The sequence below is a fragment of the Ahaetulla prasina genome, chromosome 4 (genome assembly GCF_028640845.1).
Source record: "Ahaetulla prasina isolate Xishuangbanna chromosome 4, ASM2864084v1, whole genome shotgun sequence".
Taxonomy (NCBI): domain Eukaryota; kingdom Metazoa; phylum Chordata; class Lepidosauria; order Squamata; family Colubridae; genus Ahaetulla; species Ahaetulla prasina.
Genome location: NC_080542.1, coordinates 89,012,776 through 89,024,971, shown reverse-complemented (window position 1 = coordinate 89,024,971; position 12,196 = coordinate 89,012,776). Strand labels below are relative to the sequence as shown.

The following is a 12,196-nucleotide window of genomic DNA, read 5'->3' as shown; positions in this document are numbered from 1 at the left end:
ATGAAGATGTAGCACCACCACGAACACGAAGCCAAACAACAGCTATGCAGCTCACCAGCTCAAATCCCCCTGCACTCAGACTAATCTGAGCACAACCAAGCCCCCACCCAAAGAGGACACACCCCCAGCCAATTAGAGCACAAAAAAAAACAAAAAACCCCCATCCAATCAGAGCACAGCCAAGCTCCCACCCAATCAGTTAAACCCCCACTAGCAGTTAAACCCCCACTAGCAGTTAAAAAGGAAGAAACAGCTGCAGTCACACATTGCTCCCAGAAGCACGAAGCTGAAGCCTGAAGATGACGAATGAGACTTCGTCGAAACGTCGCCAAGACACTTCCAATTTTACGCGGGAGAAAACCCGAATAACCAAAGACCTACATATATATATATATATATATATGTATATATTCTTCCTGATATGTTTTTTTTTACTTATGACAATGTTTGTGTATACTGTTGTGACAAAATGAAATTTTAAAAAAGCATTACGCAAAAGCCTTAATTGACCAAACCCATGATGGATGTCATAGGACAATGTCTATAGGTCTATTTATTTTATTTTTATTTTTTATTTTATTAAATTTCTATACCGCCCTTCTCCCGAAGGACTCAGGGCGGTGTACAGCCAAAATAAAACACGGAATATATACAATTAAAAGAATTTAAAAAGAACTATTACTATGTGGCCGATTATTAAAACATTTAAAAATTTAAAATATTATTAAAACCCCAATTTAAAACAGCTATTTATGCCAGTCCTGCTTGAATGAATAAATATGTTTTAAGCTCACGACGAAAGGTCCGAAGATCAGGCACTTGACGTAAGTGATAATTATTTAGTGATAATCATGTCATATAAAAGGTTACAAACTGAAATCTAAGAAAAGTTAATGATAAGAATAATGAAATAACAATGAAGGAACTGAAAGAAAAACAAATATATTATGTGTCTATGAAATCAGTACAGAAGGGGAAGGGGTAATAGATATGATTGAAGATAGTGTATTGAGGTAGAATTGATGAATATATGCTGGAAGTGAAGTGGTAGTATCAGTTGTGAAGGAAAGGGCTAAAATGTATGCGAGCTAGTATGAGTTATCATTTAGATCTGTGATGGCGAACCTATGGCAAATGTGGTGCATAGCCATATCAGTGGGCACACAAGCTCACCTCTGGCATGCACGTGTGTGCCGGCCAGCTGATTTTCGGGCCTTCTGGGCCCACCAGAGTAGGGAAACAGGCTGTTTCCTCTCTCCAGAGGGCCTTGGGGGGTGGGGTGGGGAAGGCCTATTTTTTGCTGTCCCCAGCCTCCAGAACCTCTCTAGGAGTTTGGGGAGGGTGAAAACAGTCTTCCCCACTCCCCCAGAGGCCCTCCAAAGGACAGAAATGGCCTGTTTGCCAACTTTTGGTGGGACTGGAAGTTGGCAAACAGGCCATTTTCAGCCTCCGGAGGGCCTCCAAGGGTGGGTGGGTAGGGAAGGCTATTTTCGCCCTTCCCAGTCTTCTAGAGAGGCACTGGAGGCTGGGGACAACAAAAAAGGGCCTTCCCTTTTTTTTTGTCCCCAGGTCAGAGAAATGTCCCCAGGTCAGAGAAATGAGACATATAATTGGTCCATTTAGAGGCCTAAGAATCAATGAAAATGGTGACTAGTGAGTATATTCTTAGGAAAGGGTCAATGTGTTTCAAAGGTCTCACTTATTTTGGCCATGTCATGTGGAAAAAGCAGTTATTATCCATGTCACTGGAGAAAGCAATTATGCTTGGAAGAGTTCTATGTAAGCAGTAGAAGGAAATCAGTCTGCCAAAGAATGTGTTGGCTTGACACCATCAAAACTGACATTACACAGAAGAGAGGGGGCATGGCCAGCGTCGTGACGAGATGGTGTGCCCTGGTGTGCCCCGGTGCTCTGCGGTGAACACCGAAATTCCTGCAGTTTTGGGGGTTCTCAATGAACCATAGCTGTCCTGGAGGGACAGCAAAGAAAGAAAGCACTGGCCGGTGCGAACAGGGAAGTTGCAAATTCCCTGCAGCACCGGCATCCCAACGACAGGAAAGGCAGCCATTAGAAGCTGCCAAAGTCAGAATAGCCACACAAAAAGATTAAGCAGGAGGCAAGATCAGAACAGAGTATTGTTACCGGGTAAGCGATTGGCCTACTCGCAGGTAAGAAGAAAAAACTTTTAAAGCTCAAAAAATTTCCGACTTTAAGTCAGCAGCTAATTGGCATGCGGAAACTTAAAGTGAGAGGAAGCAAACAACAAAGAGGATTTACAAGACAAAAGCCCTAAAAGAAACAACATTCCATCTGGATTTAAAATTGGTTTTGGAAGAAAATGTAAATGTTGGAAGGAGAAGAAGACTGAGAGGAAGCATCTTTTGCTAACGAAAGGATTTAATAGAGGAAGAAAAAGAATCTGCTTTTGTGTATTAACGAATGACATTTTGTTGCTGGGAGTTGTGGATTGGATTCATTGCCGGAGAAGAAAAAAGAGATGACATTGTATTGTTTAGTCTAAGGGGAGGAGAAACATTGGAACGTTGAGGAGTACTTGTTTGAACAGCTGCGGTAAAGATCAAGATTGAAATTGAAACCTGGACGACCTGGGGGGAGGGGAAACATTTGAACTGACTTCCATTTGGAAATAGAAAAAAAGGGGGGGGAGGTGAGAAAGAGACAATATTTTGGACTTGAATTTGGACTATATATAAGTTAAGATAAATAAATCTAAAAAGTTTTTCTCCTCATATCGAAAACATGGAGAATTGGGAGGAATTATGGGAGATGCTTCAAATGGTGTGAGAGTCCTTTAATGGGAACAAAGAAGCAGAACTGTGGCTTAAAAATAAAAAAAAAGGTATTATGAAGAAATTATGAGGAAACAAGAACAAAAATATAATGTTGAAAAAGAAATGAGTGAGAATAATACAGATGATCATATTGTGATTGATAGTGAAAGAATAAAAATGGAGAGAGGGAAAGATATTTTAAAAAAGAAAGGGAAAAAAAGATTGAAGGGGGAAAAACAGTGAAAAAAATAGATGATTACACTGGTATTAGCAGTGACAGAACAAAGAGAAGAGGGGGAAATAGAGAAAAACTGAGGGGGGAAATTAAAAGAGTAAAAATCAGAGAAAGGTGGAAAAGAGGATGCAAGAAAGGGAGAAAGAAGAAGATAAAAGAACAGGAAAAAGGGAGAAAAATATTAAGAGATGAGATCTGGGAGAGACTGAAAGAAAATGGTTAAAAGAAGGAGAAAAATGAATAGTAGAAAAGAAATTAAAATAGTGGTAGAAACTTTTTTTCCCCCTGGAATAATGGAAATTAGAAGAAATACATGGATTATTGTAAAAAGGTTGAAATGAATAAAGGAAATTAAAAAAGAGAGAAGGAGGAGAAGTAAATTAAATGTGGAACATATAATGGAATATATGTTTCCTTTTTCTGTTTGTGTCTGAGAATGCATGGAATGAGAGAGAATTAAAGTTGATGATAAGGAAATAAATTTTAAATATATAAAAGGATGGAAAATCCAGCAGATAAAATGTGAAAGATAACATGGTTTATAAGTGAAAATGATTGAAATTAAGATTTAAAAGGGAATAAAATTGAAATGTTAGTAAATGATGTACACTATTGGAAGAAAATAATTATTGAATTGTGAACAAAAACTTTAAGAAAATAAGAGGTGGAAAGTTGCATTAATTGATTGTATGATATAAATGGAATAAGATGAAGACCATGTTAATAACTAAAATATAGGAGGAGAGGTTTGAGAAATATGCGTAATAAATGAGAAAATTGGGGTTGTCTGGACACCAGAAATATTGAAATAAACACATCAATGGAAAGAGATAAGAAGAAGGGGAGAGATGGAAAGAGAGAAGGAGCGAGAGAGGAAAGAAGAAAGGGAAGAGGAGAAGAGGAAAGTTAGGGGAAATAAGAGTAGGAGAGAAGGTTAGATAGGGAGGAAATAGAGCAGAGGGGGAGAAAGGAAGGGGAAGTAGAGAAATAGTAGGAGAGGAGAGAAGAAAAGAGGTAGGAAGAAAGGAGTGAGGGAACGGAGTGAGAGGAGAAGAAAGGATTGCTGTGAAAAGGAAAAGATGAAATGGAAGAAAGGCAACCCCGAATATATTTGAATATATTAGGATAAAAATTGACATAGTTTAAAAAAAAGAATGAAAGAGAATGATCATGAATAAAAATTGAGAAATTAGAACTTGAGGGTGAAAGAAGATGTGACTTAATAAAACGAGCAAGGAAATATTAGGAAATGAATAAAAACTATGAAAAAAGAATACTTTGGCAAAAACTGTAACTAAGTAAAATATATTTGAATATATTGAATTGTACCCTATCTTACTTATAAAAATGATCATATGGTTCACTGAAGTGGTGATACCAGGAGATAATTTGATTAAAACAACCTGGAGAAAATAACAGAATATTGTGATTTACAAAGATTGAATGATTATGCAAGAAAAAGTAGATTGTCAGGTTGACTATAATTAGAGATCTTGGTGCAGTGTCAAATGATTCACTTGACACAATATTTTCCATTTGTATTTTTTTATTTTTTTATTTCCCTTGGCATCATTAATTTTGTAAAAAAATGCCCTACTGGAACTAGAGACATGTTATGATGTCTTCTTGAATCCATGACTAGGAGCTGAACCATTGAGCCAGCCTGCAATTGATTGGGATGAATTTAGATATTTGGCTGGATAAAATAAATAAGAATCACAAATATCTTTTAATGGTATTTCTTCGACACTAGTTTGTATATTAACACTAAGCTATGTAACAGTTTTTTTGCTTTTGGCATAACATATTGTTCAAACTTGATCCTTAGAAAATATTTGGATTGAACTGTAGAGTTCCTGATGCTCTCTGAGCTTATTTTCTTGCAGATATTTCGTTACTCAATTAGGTAACAACATCAGTGTTACCTAGTTGAGAAGTGAAAGAGAATGAGGTTTGTTCTTTGTTTATATAAAATGGCTCTACTTCTAGCACTGATGGTAATGAAATCTTCGCAAGAAAACATTACCACTGTTCTTTAGTCTTGTTGAACTTGGTCAATAGACTTTAATGAAGGAAACCATGACTTAGTGAAATGAATTATCACATCATTTTTCTTATCTTTGCATCAAATGTTTTTGTTGAAATTAAAATACATGAAATAATCTGGAGCATAATACTCTTGTTTCTTTAAATTTTTCAGATTGTTGTATACTTTGGTGCTAGTAATAACATTTTTGTTGATTCAGTGATGTGATTTTCTATTCCTAAATATAGACCTATGTGAGTATAATGTACACCAACACATTCAATTTTGAGGTTATATGTCATTTTATGGTAGATTATTTTTAAAAATTATTATACGTTTCAAAATAAAAACATGCAATTTGGGTATAATAATTTACTGATAGTAAAGTATTCTGTTGTTTGAGGAAATGTATTTGCTGAAGTGCAGAAGAAAGAGGTCTGCTATTAATAAGATACCACACTACTGAATTAAGTTTGACTGTCTTTTTTGTTATCTTGCAGGGAAATACAGGCTTTGATGGCTATTCAGGCCATCCTGGTGAAGAAGGAGGAATTGTAAGTAACATACCTAGCAATGTATTGAAAGAATACATTGCAATCACTTAAAATAAGACTACCTGGAATTATCCCTTGCAATCTGCATTAACTCTTATTTTTAAAACATTTAAGGAAGGGAGGAAAGGAGGAAGGGGAGAGAGAGAGAGGGAGAGAGGGAGGGAGGGAGGGAGAGAGAAATAATGGCACTTATTAGATGTAATCTGTCAACACCATTTGCTTCTCTGGATGTACTTCATAGTACTCCAATATGTTTAAGATTATTCTCATATTGTCTTTAATTCATCTCTTAGGTAAAAAGACATTTTTTTTCTGAATGTATAAATCAATTTAAAAATTGTTTTAGTCTTTCTGCAATTATTGAAGCAAATATTTTATAATCCTCATTTAATAAGGATATTGGTCTGTAGTTTTTTTATTTGTTGTAAGTCTGCATTTTCTTTCAGTAAAAGGGTAATGTATGCTTCCATCTATGAATTTGGTATCTTTGCCTCTAACAAAAGTTCATTAACTACTTCCAACATTGGGATACTTAAAGTATCTTGCAAGTCTTTGTATAATTCTACTGGTAATCCATCCAGACCTGGTGTCTTCCTATTCTTTTGTCTTGATTGCTTCGGTTAATTCAGGGGTAGTCAACCTTTTTATACCTACCACCCACTTTTGTATCTCCGTTAGTAGTAAAATTTTCTAACCGCCCACCGGTTCCACAGTAATGCGCTGTGTATCATCATCTGTGCATGCCTCTCGCGCATCATGGATTGGGTTTGGGGGGCACCGGCTACCAGCTCTGCTTGTCTGTTACAGCTGGGTGGTGTGGGGGGAGATGCGCAATCTATTCTGGGATGAGGCTCTTTTGTTTGCGATGGCACTATAGCGCCATTTAGTTTCACTTACGTAATGTGAACTAAACTTATGCGCGGGCAATACAAATAGTATATTTTCAGAAATTTAAATTGTCACGGGAAATTTTATGAAAACCTAATGAAAATGTTTTTAAATAATGCTATGAAATTTTTTAAAAAGTCAATTAAATTAAAAAAAAAAAGGAAAGTACTTCAGTATCAGATAAAACCCCTACCGCCCACTATGTTAGCTGGAACGCCCACTAGTGGGCGGTAGGGACCAAGTTGACTACCACTGGGTTAATTCCATCATTGATATACATTCGTCTAACATTGCTTTCATTGTTTCGGGTATTTTAGGTAGTTCCGCTTTTTCTAGGTATTGTTTTATTTTACTTCTGCAACTAACTCTTGGTCATATAAATTCTTATAATAGTTTTGAATCATTTTCTCTTTATCCTCATTTTGACGGTGAGTATTTCCTTTATTGTCCACAAGTTTATGTATCAATTTCTTTTCTTTTTCTTTTTTCAATTTATATGCCAGCCATCTTCCTGGTTTATTTACATTCTCAAAGAAATTTTGTTTGACACTTTTAATTTTCCATGGTAGTTCATCTTTATTTATTAAATTCAACTTATGCTTTGTTAAGTCCATTTGATTCTTTATATTCTTTTTTTGTGGATCTTCTTGTAGTTCTATCTCTAATCTCTTATATTCTTCTTCTAATGTCCTTTAATTTTGTCTCTTTTTTTATTCTCTTTTCCTCTATGTTATAGTTAATCCTCTAACATATGCCTTAGCTGTATCCCATACATTTTGTACTGATGTTTCTTCTTTTTTGTTTTCTTTAAAGAAGTCTAGTTCTCTTTCCATAAATTGAATAAATTTCTTTTCTTTTAATATTTCTTGGTTCATCATCCATCTTGGTTTTCTTTTTTGTCCTTTCCATATAACTTTTATGAGGTTATGACTTGCCAGTTATTTATTTCTATATTTATTTCTTGTATGTTGGTTTTTAGTTCCGCTGTAATCCACATTATATCTATTCTTGACCAAGACATGTTCTATTTGAATAAAACGAGTAGTGATTTTCCTTGGGATGTATCTCTCACCATGCATCTTGAATAACTACTTCTTCCACCATTTTGAAAAGGCAGTAAGATCAAATTTGAAGAATGAGTTCACAATCTAAATGTAGCTATAGTATTAGGCAATTAATGTTTGGTGATATTTGTCTACATATCTCATAAATTAATCTTACATTATTTAGTTATCATTGTTAGGTTTGAAAGTCCTGATTCAGCATGCAGCCAGGAGATAACTCAGTAATTTTCAGAAATACCAGTTAGAGACATTAACAATATATCCTTCAAAAAGAAGACAATTGTATCTAAGGCATTAAGCATATTCAAAGGGCAGGTTTTCCAATTTTTCACTTTTTTCTTTTCCCTTAGGGAAGTCGTGGTCTGATGGGTACTAATGGAAAACAAGGAGAAGTTGGATGCACTGGTGCTAGAGGTCCCAAGGCAAGTCTTCAAACCTTTTCCAGAGGGATCACTCAGAGCTTTAGGTGTTCTTGTGACATTACACTTCACATGATTTCATATTTTACCATCTTGGTGTGATTGTGTGGTTATACATTTGCTTGGTGTGGTTGTACTGTATGCTTGTTACTTTTTGAAAGATGATTTCATAGTTGTCTTCCATTTTGAGAAACAAGAATGCATGGGTACTGTTCTGTCCCCCTCGTCTCAGTCCGAGCGATGACTTAATTAGCCGGCAACTATCAGCTTCTGGCAGCAAACTAGCAAGCGTCTGCCAAGTGTCTCTGTTATCTCGCTTGATGCTGATGAGTCAATCAGGAACAAACAGTACTTCAGCTCTAGTTAAGCAGTTGATTTGCTTGCCATGAAGTGGTATAGCAGCTCTTGCTGCTTTTATATCTTGTGGGGTGTGGCTCCATGACTCAGCACTTCCTAGGCCTGCCCCACCCTTGCTTCTGTTGTTCCCGCCTCTCCTGCCTATGAAATCTAGAGTCCAGCCAGGCCTGATTGCCATCAGTTGGGTCTGGAGGTGTGGCCTGGTGGGGGAAGGGGATGGAGGCCTTGTTATTTCCTCCACCTGGCCTGCCTCTGGCTCCTGGAGCTGAGCCAGGGAAGCCGGTGCTCCAGAGGTAAGTCCTGATGGCCCTTCCCACTCACTTTCTGAGTCACTTTCTGGCAGGGGCCCCGGCTTGGGGGGCGCAGACACAACAGGTACCTGTAAGGCATGGGTGTAAACTTGCAGTGTCATGTTACCATCATGAGATGTATTGTGATATTTTTTTCCCTTTGCGGAGCTGGGGTGGGCATAGCCTGCACTTGACACATCTGGCTCGTGGGCTGCCAGTTTGACACCCCTGCAAGGTATCCTTCAAAAAAATCCAGAAAGTGGCCACAATTATGTGTTTGAAACTCTGTTTATGTGATGCCCATAAAAAAAATCAAGCAGAGATTGAATTGCACTATTGTGGTTGCCTTTGAAACATTTTGACCACACTGATGACTCCCATGTTATAATGAGTGCATTTTATCCAATAAATTATATTTTTATTTATCAAAAGAAAGTTGGTTCCTGAGAAGATGGGAAGATGATCTCTCAAAAAAGGAAGATTAAACACCAGCTGTAGTGACAATAACAAAAAGAATATAACAAGATAGAAACTTCACACATGACTCAACTGTTCTAATTTGCCAGCTAGAGTTGCTGGCTCCTACCAAAACCAGAGTTACAGATATTTTTTTTCACCCAACAAATATGCTTGATATATGATACCCTTGTCCACAGGGCTTTGAATACAACAAATGCTCATCTCCTTCATAGGGGAAGCATTTTTGCACATAAGAACTTCAGATTAAAAGTCAATAGGGACTTTATGGGTGGTAAGAAAGGCATTGCTTTCTGTGCTTTTCTAAACAATCAAAAATGGGAAAGAAGCTGCCAAGTTCCTAATGTGAACCGAACAATTGCTAGGAATGAGCATTTGAAGTATAACTATACTGTAAGGTAGTTTAGAAAAAAAATCTACTAATTCCATCACTGAGTACTGATTTGCATGGTTATCTAGTATTTCTAGTGCAGAAAAATACTCTATACTCTATATTTGGAAATACATTTCAGAACTTTTGAATTTCTTCTGTGTAACATCTAATTTCTTCTACATTTCAGGGAGTAAGAGGATATAGAGGAAAAAAGGTAGGCAATTATTTTTAAAAAATTAAAACTGCTTTCTTCAAAAGATATGACTAGAAGATTTACTTTGATTATTATTACTATTTTGTAGTTAGTAGGTATGGACTTTTTGCAGTCTAAAGCATTGTATAAGGTTACCTCCAAAGTTTCTCATCCCTCAAAATCAGTCTAAATTAGATTAGTCATCCTCTTCACTTCTGCTGTATGGGATGTGGTGGTCTAGCAGTTAAGATGCTGGGCTTATTTCTAGAAAGTTGACAATTTCAGACCCAAATACCACGTGATGGAGTGAGCCCCTGTTTTTGCCCAGCTCCTGCCAAGGGCGGGTTTCAAAACCCATCACTACAGTTCACTCGTATGTATGCGGGTGGGCAGAGCCTCCCGCCACTACTACTGGTCCACCTAATCCAGAGCAAACGGGTAGCAACCCACCACTGATTTAGCAGTTCAAAAGCAAGCAAAAGTATTACTTGGGTGGGAAGGTAACAGCATTCCATGCATATACTCATGCCAGCCACAGACAATGCTGGTTCCCTTAGCTAAGAAACAGAGGTGAACACCACCACCTAGAGTTGTACATGACTAGAAAACTTTTATCTTTTTCCCCCCACTTCTGCTACCTTGCAATGTTGAGAACAAGGAACAAACAAAATTACACTTTAACCTTAGTCTTGAGAAACTGTCTTTCCCTCTTACCCTCTATGAACGAGGTAAAAAAGTATTTGATTGTAACACCTCTTTTCCTTTCTTGTCTTTCATATTGTCTGTCATAAGAAATCGTTCATTTGAGAGGAAGTTACAGCATCACCATGTCACATTACTCTTGAAAGACTTGTTTAGGAGAGAATGTGAGAGCAAAGCTGTCAAATATAATGATGAAATCATGGGATCATGAAGGTCTAGACTTACTCTCAAAGTGTCACAGAATTATTAGATGAAGGTGGCTTAATTTGACTAAGGCTATTACTTCTCTTTTCTTTATCAGTATATTATTACTTATGGTTTGTCGCACAGCCAGCCAGATGTTCAGGCTGGATTTGTCTGCCTTAACAGAATAACAGAGTTGGAAGGGACCTTGGAGGTCTTCTAGTCCAACCCCCTGCTTAGGCAGTAAACCCTACATCACTTCAGACAAATGGCTATCCAATATCTTAAAAACTTCCAGTGTTGGAGCATTCACAACTTCTGGAGGCAAGTTGTTCCACTGATATTTTTCTAACTGTCAGGAAATTTCTTCTTAGTTCTAGGTTGCTTCTCTCCTTGATTAGTTTCTACCCATTGCTTCTTGTATTAGCCTCAGATGCTTTGGAGAATAGTTTGATAGTTTTCTTTGTGGCAACTACTGAGATATTGGAACACTGCTATCATGTCTTCCCTAGTCCTTCTTTTCATTAAACAGCCTATCAAATCCTTCCCAAGGATCTGGGATAGGCAGATGTTGATGTTTGATGGTGTTTTGCATGTTGTCGCAGGATGTAAACTATTCCAAGTAAAGCTCCCTTTTGCAATTGACTAAAAATGAATTTGTCAGTGCTGATGGTTATTATTATTTAGGTTAGCAGAATCTCATCAGAACTATTTGGTTGTATCTAACATTATGTAAGTTGGTGCTGGTTTATCAGGCATTTGAGGATACTTAGCTATAATCAGAGGAATGGAGAAAAAAATATGCCACGAATGGAGGGCTTCTCATTTGATGCTGCAAAAGTAACAAAGAATTTCATTATAAGTATGGCTTACATTTTCTCCAACAGGGTGAAGCTGGTAATTCCGGGGTTGATGGTATTGATGGAAAGGAGGTATTTATCCAATAGATTTTTATCCTATACATACATACATACATACATACATACATACATACATACATACATACATACAGTGTGTATGTGTATGTATTTTGTGTATTTTATAAATAACTCAAGGAGATAAACATACATAATATTTCTTCCTTCTTCCATTTTCCCCATAAAAACAACCTTGTGAGGTGGATTGGATTGTGAAACGTTACTGGGCCAAAGTCATCCTAGTGGCTTTCATGTCTAAGAAAGGACTAGAACTCAGTTTCCTGGTTTCTAGGTCAGAATATTTTGTTGTTGTTTTTTTGTTTTTTTTTATTACTTTTTTTGCAACAAGCAAACAAAAAGAAAATACATTATTACACCCTTGTGCTATACATAAAAGGAAGATTTGGGTCTTCGGATATATCCTCATGATTGCCAAAATCCACGTTCTCGAGGTACAGGTACTGAAGCGTCCAATGTTCCAAGCGCAAAGTCCACAAATGGTTTCCAAGTCTTCCAGAAAATATCTTCTTTATACACACCACTTCTAATTTTAATATCACATGTCATTTTATCATTTAAAACTAATTTCCACATTTCAGAATTCCACTCTTCTATTCTAAAAATCACATCTAGTTTCCAATATCTAGCTATTATAATTCTACCTATTATAATCATAATTCTAATCAATTCTTTTTCATATTTTGTTAATTCTATTTCCTTAATTAC

The 12,196-nt window shown here is 36.7% G+C and overlaps 1 protein-coding gene across 1 annotated transcript in view; it reads left to right on the top strand.

Annotated features, from left to right (window-relative positions):
• The window catches only part of LOC131198230 (collagen alpha-3(VI) chain-like), a 126,194-nt gene that overhangs the window by 56,412 nt on the left and 57,586 nt on the right, over nucleotides 1-12,196 (top strand). Inside the window, exons 13-16 of the mRNA XM_058182722.1 lie at nucleotides 5,554-5,607; nucleotides 7,910-7,981; nucleotides 9,663-9,689; nucleotides 11,441-11,485. Of these exons, the coding sequence (XP_058038705.1) occupies nucleotides 5,554-5,607; nucleotides 7,910-7,981; nucleotides 9,663-9,689; nucleotides 11,441-11,485 (198 nt within the window). The remainder of the gene's footprint in view (nucleotides 1-5,553; nucleotides 5,608-7,909; nucleotides 7,982-9,662; nucleotides 9,690-11,440; nucleotides 11,486-12,196) is intronic.